Raw genomic sequence first — 14,149 nt, forward strand, 5'->3', positions numbered from 1 at the left:
CACTGGGCTATTCATAGTTAGAGTTATTCGTTTGGGTGGGTGACTATTTAGCTCTGCAATATCAACACCTGCACACACATCATTTGGGATGCAATGAATGTGCCAGCTGTCGGGATCCCGGCGGACAGGGGCTATTCCAACTCGCGGGTGTCAATGACACCCATAGAGTGGGAATATATCCTGTGGCACGCACAGCTAGACACAGAGCACGCAGCGTGGCAAGAGCAGCGAGCCCACAGGGGGACTCATAGCGCTCGCGTCGCTGCCGGCATTCTGGCAGGTGGGATGTCGCTGTCGGGTTACTGACAGCTGGAATCCCATCTCCCGGGTCTACATATGTATTCCCATCATTTCTGACATTATTATCAACATTGGTAGGTGTCAACATTGTTATCTGTCAGCATTCTAAACACGTTGACATCCAGAATTTTGACTTTTAGAACATGTTGACAATCTGAAGTCAGCATTTTGATTATTGACATTCGGAATGTCGATAGGTTAACTAGAACCTGTCCTTGCGCATGCATGTCCTTACTCCTTAGGTGCACGTGCATACAAGTGTATGGGAAGCAACACAGGGATGTGGACGATCTGTCTACACACATTAGACATTGGCCCTCATTCCGAGTTGATCGCTCGCTAGCTACTTTTAGCAGCCATGCAGACGCATAGTCGCCGCCCACGAGGGAGTGTATTTTCGCTTTGCAAGAGTGGAGGGTTAGGATTATCCTGTGGGGGGTGGTGGTGGGGTGTTAGGATTAGCCTGTGGGGGATGGGGGAAGTTAGGTTTAGGCACTAAGAAGGAGGGGTTAGGGTTAGGCTGCGGGGAGGTAGGGTTAGGATTTGGCACAACCGGAAAGGGTTAGGGTCAGGCTGCGGGAAAGGAGAGTTAGGGTTAGGGTGGTAGAGTGGGAGGATTAGACTACTTACCTACCAGGTGTCGGGATTCTGCGCATTGGGATGCCACTGTTGGTATTCTGGCCGCCAGCATCCCAAGCACCAAGATCCTGATACCATCCCCTGAGGAGTCCTGAAACCCATATAAAACATTAATCTGTGGACAAATGTGACTAATATCTATAATGATTAACAGTAGGGAACGTATTATTCCTTATCATAGTTTTTCCTAACGAGCAAAGTAATGACATCAGAAAATAATCTTTTACAGCTATTATATTCAGGTGTTTATAATCATCCATTCTGTATGAGTAGATATATTGGCCCTCATTCCGAGTTGTTCGCTCGCTAGCTGCTTTTAGCAGCATTGCACACGCTAAGCCGCCGCCCTCTTGGAGTGTATCTTAGCTTAGCAGAATTGCGAATAGAAATTTCTTAGCAGTTTCTGAGTAGCTCGAGACTTACTCACAAATAGCGATCAGTTCAGTCAGTTTCATTCCTGGTTTGATGTCACACACACGCCCAGAGTTCGGCCAGCCACTCCCCCGTTTCTCCAGACACTCCCGCATTTTTCCCTGGCACATCTGCGTTTTTCCGCACACTCCCAGAAAACGGCCAGTTTCCGCCCAGAAACACCCACTTCCTGTCAATCACGCTACGATCACTTCAACGATGAAAAATCTTAGTTCGGGCGTGAGTAAATCTACTAAGTTTTGTGTTAAAATACTAACCGCATGCGCACTGCGAACCATGCGCATGCGCATTATTGCCTTAATCGCTCCGTTGCGAAAATCGGCAACGAGCGAACAACTCGGAATGACCCCCATAGTTTTTACACCTTGTCTCTGATTTTCAGTACTCTGTAAATGGGAACCTGCTTTTCTACTATTTTGTCCCTCCACCCCATTAACGTCTCTCATTTACTGATAATTACCATGTTTGTTTTCTCTTTTATGCCGACGGTGATGGCAGGTGGTGGACATCATGCGTGTAAATGTGGACAAGGTACTGGAAAGAGATCAAAAGCTGTCAGAACTGGATAACAGGGCAGACGCCCTCCAAGCAGGGGCTTCCAAGTTTGAGACAAATGCAGCAAAACTGAAAAGGAAATACTGGTGGAAGAACTGTAAGGTGAGAGGCACAAGAGACACTGCATACAGAAATGTACTGTAATTGTGGCATGAAACAATTTTTGCAGAAAGTTTATAAAGAGGAAGCAGATTAGAGCCCAGCAATGCTACCCACCCCAGGGGGGAAGTGTAATAGGTTCTGAGTTCTAAAAATGTGTGAGTTTGCAGTTTGAAACATGCAAGTTTGCAGTTGCCGTGGTATGCGGTTAAAATACCACCTGTCGGGATCACTGCTGTCTCAATACCGACGCTGGGATCTCAACGAGGGTCCTATACCACTGTCAGAATACCGGCGAGGTAGGTGATTCCCCGTCTATGGGTGTCCACGACACCCATAGAGGGCGAATAGAACCTGTGGTGAGTCAAGTTCACCACCAAGCCCACAGCGTGGTGAATGCAGCAAGCCTGCAAGGGGATTCGTTGTGCGTGCCCCCTGCCGGCATTCTATAGCCCGGGATGCTGATGTCGGTATACTGACATTCGGGATCCCGTGCGGTGGGATCACATACCGATCCCGTTGCCGTAGGTAATAGTTTGAGAGTACATGCAAACTCACATAAAATTAGTATTAATACTTCTCCAACTGATGATTGTCGGGCCTGTGCACACACGCTGCACTCATTCTGCGCATGCACAGCCGGGACCTGCATTTGCATCTCACTGATGCAAAAGCCTCTGCCTGACTGACAGGTAGAGGCATTTGAGGGGCGGTCAGGGGTGGTGATATGGCATTGAGGGGACTGGACGCCCAGAACATGGGCAGGTCTGGGCCATTTTCGGGGTGGCCACGTGATGTCACGCTTGGCTGCTGTGAGAGGTAAGATGGCAGACCTGTGCCTGTCTTTGCAGCCAGATGGGCATCTGAGGGCAGTGGTGCAGCGTTGGGGGGAGGAGAGCAGGAAATGTGGGCATGTCATTGCAGTTTTGGGGAAGTTCAATGACATTGCCTGCGTTTCCTGCGAGTGGAAACATAGCGGCGGTGCCTCTGTATAGACAGCCATCGCTGCGTAGGTAGTGGTTAACCTCTATTTTAGGTTTTAGCGATGCAATTACAATTGAATTGCCATTGCATTGCGGGGTAGGGCCGCACATGCTATGCAGCCTTGCCCTGTGCTTGCCAGCACCCAGCATGTGATTTTAGAGTTTGCAGATGTAATACCCTGGTAGGGATAATTACCAGTGTATGCAAATGTCACTAACTTCTGTAAATTCTTCAGCCGAGTTGCTTCTGATACAGGTTTGCGGGCGATAGTGGAGAGATGACAGTACTGGACCAGTCTCTGGGATGTCATGCAAAACCTCAGTGAGGTTGTTTTATTAAACTAACAAGGTTAAGGCTAAGCAACGGTAACACTGCCCGTAAGACGGGATCAACACAATGGCCCTCATACCGAGTTGTTCGCTCGCTAGCCGCTTTTCGCAGCAGTGCACACGCTAAGCCGCCGCCCTCTGGGAGTGAATCTTCGCTTAGCAGAATTGCGAACTAAGTATTCGCAATATTGCGAAAAGATTTTTCTTTGCAGTTTCTGAGTAGCTCGAGACTTACTCTTCCAGTGTGATCAGTTCAGTGCTTGTCGTTCCTGGTTTGATGTCACAAACACACCCAGCGTTCGCCCAGACACTCCCCCGTTTCTCCAGCCACTCCCGAGTTTTTCTCAGAAATGGCAGCGTTTTTTCACACACTCCCATAAAACGGCCAATTTCCGCCCAGAAACACCCACTTCCTGTCAATCACACTACGATCAGCAGAACGAAGAAAAAAACCTCGTAATGCCGTGAGTAAAATACCAAACTTCTTAGCAAATTTACTTGGCGCAGCCGCAGTGCGAACATTGCGCATGCGCAGTTAGCGGAAAATCGCACCGATGCGAAGGAAAAGAACGAGTGAACAACTCGGAATGAGGGCCAATATCAGGCAATACAGACACCTGCTATGCAAATTAGTCAAGAACAACAGTAATCACTTCAACAATATTCTGACTATATAAATCATCTTTAAATATACACCACAAATCACTTCCTACTAATATCTGTGATGGCATCAGATACCTTTATATATTCTCAACTATTCACAATATAAAGCACTTTCAATTACTCTATTAAATAAATAGAACATTTTCTAATGTATTGGCAAAAATCAATATGCATGCAATAAGTACTGTATAATATAATTCTAACACAGTTCACGATAGCATTGTTCCTGGAAGATAGTTTCAGGGCTCTATAGCTAGAGATTAGGATCCCAATGTAAGCAGGGATGTTCAGTATATGCATATATACATAAAACCCTTGGACCTGTAATTGGTCCCTTAAAAGAACAAGTTAGTGCAATTACTTCTGAACAGCGAAAAGCATTGCTTCCTTTAACGCTATCAGTGTTGGGCAATTAGTTTGGACACAGTTTGGGTAGTAAAGATCCCTCTTAACTGGAAATGTGTAGACTAGGTCCTTCCATGCCCATGGTTTCTCTAAATGTCTGTGGGTACAGGGCACTGTGGGCACTGTGGGCTCCTATCATAGGGCACTGTTTGCTTACACCACCATTCTCCTGGCTGCTGCTGCTGCTGCTGGGCCAACTCTCTGACCCTGCGGTACCTCCTGCAACTTCGTCACCTGTACACTCTGGCCGGTCAGACATTCCAGGTCTCTGCCAATGATGGGCTGCCTCCACATGGGCCAGGCTGCTGCTCCCGATGGCTGTCCCCACGTGTACCCGCTGCTCTTTCCTGGCCGGGGTCTCCACACGAGCCGGGCTGCTGGGACTTGTGACCCCTGACTCTGCGGCTATCCCTTCTGAGCTGGACAGCCTCTCTACCTTCCACAGCAGCCGTGCTGGCTCTCTTCACCCTGACACTCCTCACTGACTCTTTCTATAGCTCATGGTGACACTTTCTCTGTACTGACACTCTGCACTTCACAGCTTCCTATCCTGTGCAGGGTATATTTACTCTTTTCTGGATCCAGGGAAACATTCCATTCCCAGGGATTCCTTGTAGCTGGCCATAATGTATTATCCCCTAGCTTGGTTAACCCCTGTTGTCACTGCAGCTTGTGTGGCAAAGTCTGTGTACTGTGGGCTGCATGTCTCCAGTGACTTCCGGTCATGGACATGCTGGGACATGTAGTTCCACAGCTGTGGGGTGCCACATTCATCCCCACTTTGAATGATGCACATCCCTGTGCATAGAGGGGGTCATTCTGAACTGATCGCTTGCTGCAGTTCATCGCAGCGCAGCGATCAGGTCAGAACTGCACATGCGCCGCAGTGCACCGGCGCATGGCTGTCATTGACTAGTGATCGTCTCTGCCTGATTGACAGGTAGAGGTGGTCATTGGGTGGGCACAGTGGCGTTTGTGGGCACAGTCATGCCAACACAGGTGTGGACGGACCGTGCAGGGGGGCGGGCCACAGCGCCTACGTGACATCACATGCATCCGCTGCGATCCGGGCAGTGACGAGTAACTCCCAGCCAGCCGCAGGAGCTGCACTGGCTGGGAGTTACTCTTCAAGTACAAAAGCTTTGCCCCTGTGCGATGCTTTTGTACTTGTGCGGGGGGAGGGGCCACCTGACGTGCGGGGCGGACTAGCGGTGTGCTGGGCGTCCCCCCGCATGTCAGTGTAAGTGATCATAGCAGTGCTAAATTTAGCACAGCTACGATCAGGTCAGAATGACCCCCAGAATTTCCTCAAACCAAAGTCTTTGACCACCAATACCACCGGAGGCATAAAAGTCCACACATCATAAATTTAAAAGTAAATAACGTATAAATCAAAGTACGTTAAGGTATTCAGAATGTTACACTGAGTTATTAACAGTCATCAATACAGTATTATCATTATTCCCTGTATTTTACAGCAGGCAGTGTTCCTCTTGTGCTCCTAGTTGAGCGTCTCAATTCGGGGCCAGTAACAGTTGAGCTCTGTTGGACCACAGTCTGTGTCTTGAGCTTCTGGAACAAATACATCTTCTAAAGTCTGTGGTGACCCTCCTTGTCCAGGGTACACATGACTGGACCAGAGGGGGCCATGCCTGCCCATCAACAGTTCTATGGGATCACTCAGCATTTTAGAGGAAACTAGGTCAACTTGAGATGAGTGTTCTGTTGTGGTTATTCTACTTGCATTGGTTTCACCATGCTGAATGGGATGGAGTTTGAGTTGATCTCGATGGACAAACATTCGGCCACCGCAACCTTCCTTTTCAATGTAATAGACAGCAATATCAGCTTCAGGGGAGCTTATTACTTGGTATGAGGCGAGTTCCCATTGGGAATCTAATTTACTGTGATGCTGATTACCCGGCTTCCCACAGGTATCGGGTCTACATTGGCATGAGTATCATAGTTCTGTTTCTGTCATTCTCTAGCAAGGTCGATGCGCTGTGACACTATGGGTTGGGCCTCTTGCAGTCTGTTCTGATGCTCTTGCACCCACGGGGTTTCCTGCACTGTTGTCTCACAGGCAAGGTCAAGCTGAAGATCTGCTGGCAGTTTTCCCTGACTCCCAAAGAGCAGGTAGTAGGGAGTATATCCCATTGAGCTATGGGTAATGTTATTGTACACGGAGATTAATTCAGCCAACAAGGTGGTCCACCCTGACCTTTGTTCAAGTGGAAGAGTTCGTAGTAGATTGTTCATTCTTTCACATGTTCCATTGCCCTGGGGGTGGTATGCGGTCACTCATAACGTCTTTGCATCCGTACAGTGCACATAGCTCCTGAAAGAGTTGGGACTCGAATGCCAGGCCTTGGGGTTAATTCAGACCTGATCGCTTGCTGGTGTTTTTTTGCAGTCCAGTGTTCGCATAGTCGTCGCCCACCGGGGAGTGTATTTCAGCTGTGCAAGTGTGCGATCGCATGCGCAGCTGAGCGGTACAAAAAAACTTTGTGCAGTTTCTGAGTTTCCCAGAACTTACTCAGCTGCTGCAATCACTTCAGCCTGTCTGACGCCGGAATTGACATCAGACACCCGCCCTGCAAATGCTTGGACACGCCTACGTTTTTCCAACCACTCTCTGAAAACGGTCAGTTGCCACCCACAAACACCTTCTTCCTGTCAATCTCCTTGCGATCGGCTGTGCGAATGGATTCTCCGTAAAACACAGCAACAATCCGCTTTGTACCCGTGCGACGTGCCTGCGCATTGAGGTGCATACGCATGCGCAGTAGTGACCTGATTGCAGCGTTGCAAAAAACGCTAGCGAGCGATCAGGTCTGAATTACTCCCCTTGATCAGTGAGTATGCAATTTGGGTAACCTTATGGTCTCACGAAGGCCCGCCAGAGTACGTCAGCAGTTGCCTTGGCCGTCAGGTAATGAACTGGGAGTGTCACTGCAAATTTTGTTAAGTGGTCGATGATAGTAATGGCATAGCTGTATCCCACCCAACTTGGCTCCAGCTTTACATGGTCAATCGAGACAAGTTCTAGAGGCTGGTGACTGACAGTGTGCAGTGATGCTCTTTGGCTTGACAGTGCTGGTTGGTGAGTAGCACAAGTTAAGCAATTCTTACACCAGTGTTCCATATCGTGACACAGATTGTTCCTGTAGAACCTCCTCTGGATGTTGGATTCCGTCTTCTGACATCCGAAGTGACCAGACTGATCATGGTAAGCCTGCAATACCATAGCCACTGTGGCTCGAGGCACCGCAATTTGCTTAACTGGCTGGTGCGTCTTTGGGTCGATACTATGCTGAATCAGCAGTCTGTCTTGTAATTCAAGTCGGTCACGTTGACGCCACCACTGGGTTACTTCTGTCTCAGCCGCCTGCCACTCCGCACAAGACAGGCCATAGGGACTGGTTATCCACCTCTTCAACTGGCGGAAGCAAAGACTTTCTTCTTGCCACTGTACCCATTCACTTGCTACTTCCCATTCTTCAGCGGCATCATTTTTGTTGGTGGCTGAAATCATAGTGTGCTGCTCAGGTACTTTAGGGTAAGAACCAAAACTGGGAATCTCGACCTGTTCCCACTTGTCATCTTCTATCGCAGGCATGTCCAAACTGCGGCGCTCCAGCTGTTGTGAAACTACATATCCCAGCATGCCCTGACACAGTTTTGCTGTCAGAGAATGCTAAAGCTGTGTCAAGGCATGCTGGGATGCATAGTTTCTCAACAGCTGGAGGGCCGCAGTTTGGACATGACTGTTCTATCGGATCTTCGTACGAACAAGGTAACTGGGATAATGCATCCGCATTAGCGTTACTACGCCCACTTCTGTATTCCACCTTGTAGATGTAGTTGGCAAGTCTGGAGGCCCATCTCTGTTCTAATGCCCCTAGTTGGCTAGTCGACTGGTGAGCTAATGGGTTGCAATCGGTAACAGCAATGAATGGGGTCATAGGGAGGTATTTCTTGAATTTATCGATCACTGCCCACACCAGTGCCGGGAATTCGAGCTTGAAGGTGCTATAATTAGCATAGTTTCTTTCCATACTACGAAGACTCCTGCTGGCGCATGCAATCACATATTCTTGACCATTCTGTTTCTAGGTGAGAACTGCTCCGGGCCCTTGTTTACTGGTATCAGTGTACATGCGGAAGGGGTCTTCTCTTTGTTTTCTTCAGCCATGGGAATTTGTCAATAACCGCTGGTCAGGTCTAATGTGGAGAAGTACCAGGCAGACTTTGAGCACAGTGAGAGATTCCTCAATCCGCGGTAGAGGATATGCGTCTTTGAGGGTGGCATTGTTCAACTTGCGGTAATCAATGCAAAAATGCAATTGGCCATCTTTCCTTCAGACCAGCACCATGGGTGCAGCCCACAGGCTGTGGCTCTCTCTAATAATTCCTGTAGCTTTCATGTCCTCTAACATCTGCTGGTCAGGCTGGTACAGGGCCAGTGTTAACGGTCTGTGTTGTTCTTTGATGAGTGCTGTTGTTCCAGTAAAGTATCAGTGTTGTATGTCTTCCACCACCCCCAGGTAAGCTGCGCATTGGCTAAAGTCTTCCGCATGCTCCTTGACTACTTGTAGGACACCCTGATTCTGACTTTCTGGTGTCTGGGCATCTCCTACTTGTATCTCCGTCCACCATTCATGAGTGCCTCCGTCTTCTCGGCTGTCTCCTGCTGTTGTGACCTGCTGTTCGATCTGCAGCGAAGTATGGATAAAATCTTTGAACGTTGTCCACAGGAGTTTCGCTAAAGGCTGGCTTCGGTATATCCTGACCGCGTAGTTATAGGGGTTAAGTATGCTTACTGGGACTCGCCCATTCTTCACCATCACTAGTGCACTGGCCACCACTACATCTCTTTCAGCTGAAATCAGGCAAGGTTCGATCATAGCTTCATAAGTTTGGCCGATGGGTCCATAGAGGGTTTTCCCCCACAAGATTGTCTCTGAATTGGGCTGTAGCCTGACAGGCTTGCCATCTGTAAGTCATACTTTCCTGATTTCTCCATTATTCTTAACAAATCTTTGGTGCCCCTGTAGGATTTTGATGGTCTTTTGTATTACCTGTTGGCCATTTGGCACTATCTTGGTCAGCTCCCCTTCAATGTTGACACTAACTATTCAGGACACTTTTGTAGGATGTTCATCCCCAGTATGAAAGGTGTAACTTTGGCTTTGCTGGTTTCCGTCACTAGGCATCCCTGTCGTGGAAGGAGTGTCTTTCCTATCTTCACATCCACCTCCTAGTAGCCTACACATAAAATTCCCAGACTATTACTTGCGATGAGTTGTAGCCACGTAGGTGGTGGTAACAACAGTTGGCTATCTCCCCAAAGTAATTGAAAGGCAGATAACTGGAAAATCTTTACTTGTGATCCGGTTTCTAGCATTGCCAGAGTTTCGACTCCATCGATGACTATTGGGATCGTTGGGAATCTTCACTGGGGGCACCATTCTCCGGGGTTTGGATCTACTCCCTTTGTTCTCCCTTCATTTCTGGGGTGGTGGAGTTTTAAATTCTCTGGGTGGTTACAGCTTCTTTCTACATGGCTGTCTCTCTGGCAGCGCCTGCATATCAGTCGCCACTGGCTGTCAAACTTGTCGGTGGGTCTGCTTCCCCCTTCTTGTGGAGGCTCCCACCAATCGGATTGTAGTCTTCTCCATCCTGACCGCCATCCCGATCCAGTTTGTTCAGGATTCCATGGTTTTGGTTGATCTTGCATTCCCCTCTTCATGTCTGCCATTCCCATGGTCAATTCTTCCAATTATTTATTTATTGCCTGTAGGGGATCTGTGGCTGGGGGCTAGGCCCCTTGACTCGCAGTCTCTTTGCTTCTACCAGTGGCTTGCATCGGTCCACAAAGACTTGATTGCTCTTGGAATTCAGGCATTTCTGTGAATCCTACATTTCAGTTAGCGCCTGGTCTCACAACTATAAAAAATGCAGCCTCTTTGAAGTCTAAGAATGAGCATTTCGGCATCTGTTATCTTAGGAGTTGCAGTTGTGCCTCAGTGTTCTCTCTCAGCGATCATTCGACCAGTTTGGTGATTGGGGCCTCATCAGTGTTCCTGATCTCTTGTGCGTCAATGGCTGTTATTGCGCGTAATACCTCTTGTAGGTTTAGTGCGTAGTCCCGCAAGGTCTCTCCAGAGCATTGGTTAAATCCATAGAACGTCATCTTCAATTCAGATATGGTTCATGTCTCGAAGGTGGCGGCCAGCCATTTCCTCACTTGATTGATATTTATCTTTTTGTCTGGTGGCTATGAGATGACTTCTCTGCAAGCTGGACCTTTCAACTGTCCCATTAGAATTTCAACCTGTTGTTGGTCGTTCAGCATATACACAATAAACATCAATTTCATCCTACTTTTAAAATCTGTGAAGGGGCTTCCATCTTGACTGTAAGGGTCACCACTATAGGTAGGGATCCATGGGGCCCTGGCATAGTCAGTTGGTCTGTACCGCTGTTTCCTTTTATGCTTGGTCCGAGTCCGCCTTCCTTTCTCTCCCCCACTGGGATGGCTTTTTTTGTCGAAATTTTCCTTTATCCCTATCCTGTTCTTAGTGATGCCAAATGTGTTACCCCGGTAGGGATAATTCACAGTGTATGCAAATTTCAATAACCTCAGTAAATTCTTCAGCCGAGTTGCTTCTGCTACAGGTTCACGGACGATAGTGGAGAGATGACAGTACTGGACCAGTCTCTGGAATGTCATGCAAAACCTCAGTGAGGTTATTTTAGTAAACTAACAAGGTTAAGGCTAAGCAACGGAAACACTGCCCGTAAGACGGGACCAACATAATATCAGGCAATACAGACACCTGCTATGCAAATTAGTCAAGATCAACAGTAATCACTTCAACAATATTCTGACTATATAAATCATCTTTAAATATACATCACAAATCACTTCCTACTAATATCTGTGATGGCATCAGATACCTTTACATATTCTCAACTATTCACAATATAAAGCACTTTCAATTACTCTATGAAATAAGGAGAACATTTTCTAACGTATTGTCAAAAATCAATATGCATGTAATAAGTACTGTATAATACAATTCTAACACAGTTCACAGTAGCAATGTTCCTGGAAGATAGTTTTAGGGCTCTATATCCAGAGATTAGGATCCCAATGTAAGCAGGGATGTTCAGTATATGCATATACATAAAACCCTTGGACCAGTAATTGGTCCCTTAAAAGAACAAGGTAGTGCATGTACTTATGAATGGCGAAAGGCTCCCTTTAACGCTATCAGTGTTGGGCAATCAGCATTGGACACAGTTTGGGTAGTAAAGATCCCTCTTAACTGGAAATGTGTAGACTAGGTCCTTCCAGGCCCATGGTTTCTCTAAATGTCTGTGGGTACAGGGCACTGTGGGCTCCTATCATAGGGCACTTTTTGCTTACCCCACCATTCTCCTGGCTGCTGCTGGACCAACTCTCTGACCCTGCGTTACCTCCTGTGGCTTCTTCACCTGTACACTCTGGACGGTCAGACATTCCAGGTCTCTGCCAATGCTGGGCTGCATCCACATGGACCAGGCTGCTGCTGTCATGGCTCCTGCTGGCTGTCCCCACACGTAACCGCTGCTCACACCTGGCCGCGGTCTCCACACAAGCCGGGCTGCTGGGACTTGTGGCTCCTGACTCTGTGGCTGTCCCTTCTGAGCTGGTCAGCACTCTCTACCTTCCACAGCAGCCGTGCTGGCTCTCTTCACCATGGCACTCCTCACTGACTCCCTCCATGCCTTACAGTGACACTTTCTCTGTACTGACACTCTGCACTTCACAGCTTCCTATCCTGCGCAGGGTATATTTACTCTTTTCTGGATCCAGGGCAACATTCTATTCCCAGGGATTCTCGCTCTTTATCAACCAATCAGGTACAGGTAGGGAGCTTGTAGCTGGCCATAATGTATTATCCCCTAGCTTGGTTAACCCCTATTGTCCCTGCAGCTTGTGAGGCAAAGTTGGTGTACTGTGGGCTACATGTCTCCAGTGACTTCCAGTCAAGGACACAGTGGCGTATTTACTGTATAATGGCTGCAGTGTGTGCGGTGCACACGGGCCCCCGGGTCCAGGGTGGCCCAACCCGCACACTCTGCACCCATTATTTTTAATTCTTACCCTCCGGAGTCCCGCGGTGCAGCAGCAGGGCTGCAGAAATCACTGGAAAAATAGTGTGGTGCCATTTTCCTGGTGTTTTGCGCATGCGCAGTAGGAAAAGATCTGCGCTTGTGCTGTATACTCTGGGGCAGCGCTAGGATTCCCTAGGGACCCTAGTGCCCAGAAATACAGTGCTGCCGACTAGAGAGGAGGGGGCCCAGACAGAGCCTGCACACAAGCCTTCTCCTCTCTAGAAGCGCCCCTGCACGGGCATGCTGGGACATGTAGTTCCACAGCTGTGGGGTGCTACACAGATTTTGCAAAAAGAGAGTAATATCTGCAACCAACTCTGAATAACCCCCTAAGATCAGTAAAGTCCCCTACTTACTGTAAGTTATATATAAATTCATGAGATTATGAACATCCTTGCCCTTGCTCATCATTCTTACTATGTTCCTGAAAAGGTTTTTTGAGGCATCATGAAGCAGTCTTACAGTAGACTATGTATTACTCCTGAATGGCTCTTGATAGCTAATTTGCAATATAATAGATGAGCCAAATTTACAAACAATTTACTGACAAATTTAAGCGCTTTTACTGAATGTGTATTATTAAGGTTTATTTTTTCAAAAGTACAGTATACTATATGCTGGCCCATAAAATACGTAGACAAAAGGGGAGGGGGTGGTGAAGAAGGGTTACAATGGTGCTATCAGGGATGGATTTAGGAGTGAGGCCGCCCTTAGGCACAACAGTAATGGCCAATTTTTATTATTTTTTATCAATTGGTTATAAGTCCTCATTTGATTATAGACCATTTAATGGAATAATAAAAAAATGCTACTAACTATGGCTTTTTTTTTATTTTTATTATGTATACATACAGGTGAAACTCAGAAAATTAGAATATTGATTAAAAGTTCATTTATTTCAGTAATTCAACTTAAAAAGTGAAACTAATATATTATATAGACTCATTACATGCAAAGTGAGATATTTCAAGCCTTTATTTGTTATAATTTTGATGATTGTGGCTTACAGCTTAAGATAACCCCAAATCCAAAATCTCAGAAAATTAGAATATTACATAAAATCAATAAAAAAAGGATTTTAAATACAGAAATGTCGGCCCTCTGAAAAGTATAATCATGCATATGTACTCAGTACTTGGTTTGGGTCCCTTTTGCATGAATTACTGCCTCAATGCGGTGTGGCATGGATTCTATCAGCCTGTGGCACTGCTGAGGTGTTATGGAAGACCAGGATGCTTCAATAGCGTCCTTCAGCTCTTCGTTCAAGACCTAAAATGATGTTCTTTAAAAAGGTGTTGTCTCTCTCTCTCTCTCTCTCTCTCTCTCTCTCCCTCTCTCCCCATCTCTCACTCTCTTCTCTTACCCCCACTCCATCTCTTCTTTCTGTCCCTCACTCTTCCTCTTTCTCTATTCTCTCTCTCTCTCTCTCTCCTCCGTCTCCTCTCTCTCTCCCTCTTTCTTTCCCACTCACGCCCTATCTCTCTTTCTCTCCCATTCGCGCCCTCACTCTTCCCTCTTTATCTCCCTCTCTCCCCTCTCTTTATTTCTTTCTTTCTCTTTCTCCTCTCTCTCTCGTT

At 47.2% G+C, this 14,149-nt stretch overlaps 1 protein-coding gene across 1 annotated transcript in view; it reads left to right on the top strand.

Annotated features, from left to right (window-relative positions):
* LOC134911243 (vesicle-associated membrane protein 1-like) overlaps positions 1 to 14,149 on the top strand; it is a 90,015-nt gene that overhangs the window by 45,758 nt on the left and 30,108 nt on the right. Inside the window, exon 3 of the mRNA XM_063919542.1 lies at positions 1,870 to 2,028. Within this exon, the coding sequence (XP_063775612.1) occupies positions 1,870 to 2,028 (159 nt within the window). The remainder of the gene's footprint in view (positions 1 to 1,869; positions 2,029 to 14,149) is intronic.

This window comes from Pseudophryne corroboree, chromosome 4 (assembly GCF_028390025.1).
Source record: "Pseudophryne corroboree isolate aPseCor3 chromosome 4, aPseCor3.hap2, whole genome shotgun sequence".
Lineage (NCBI taxonomy): Eukaryota > Metazoa > Chordata > Amphibia > Anura > Myobatrachidae > Pseudophryne > Pseudophryne corroboree.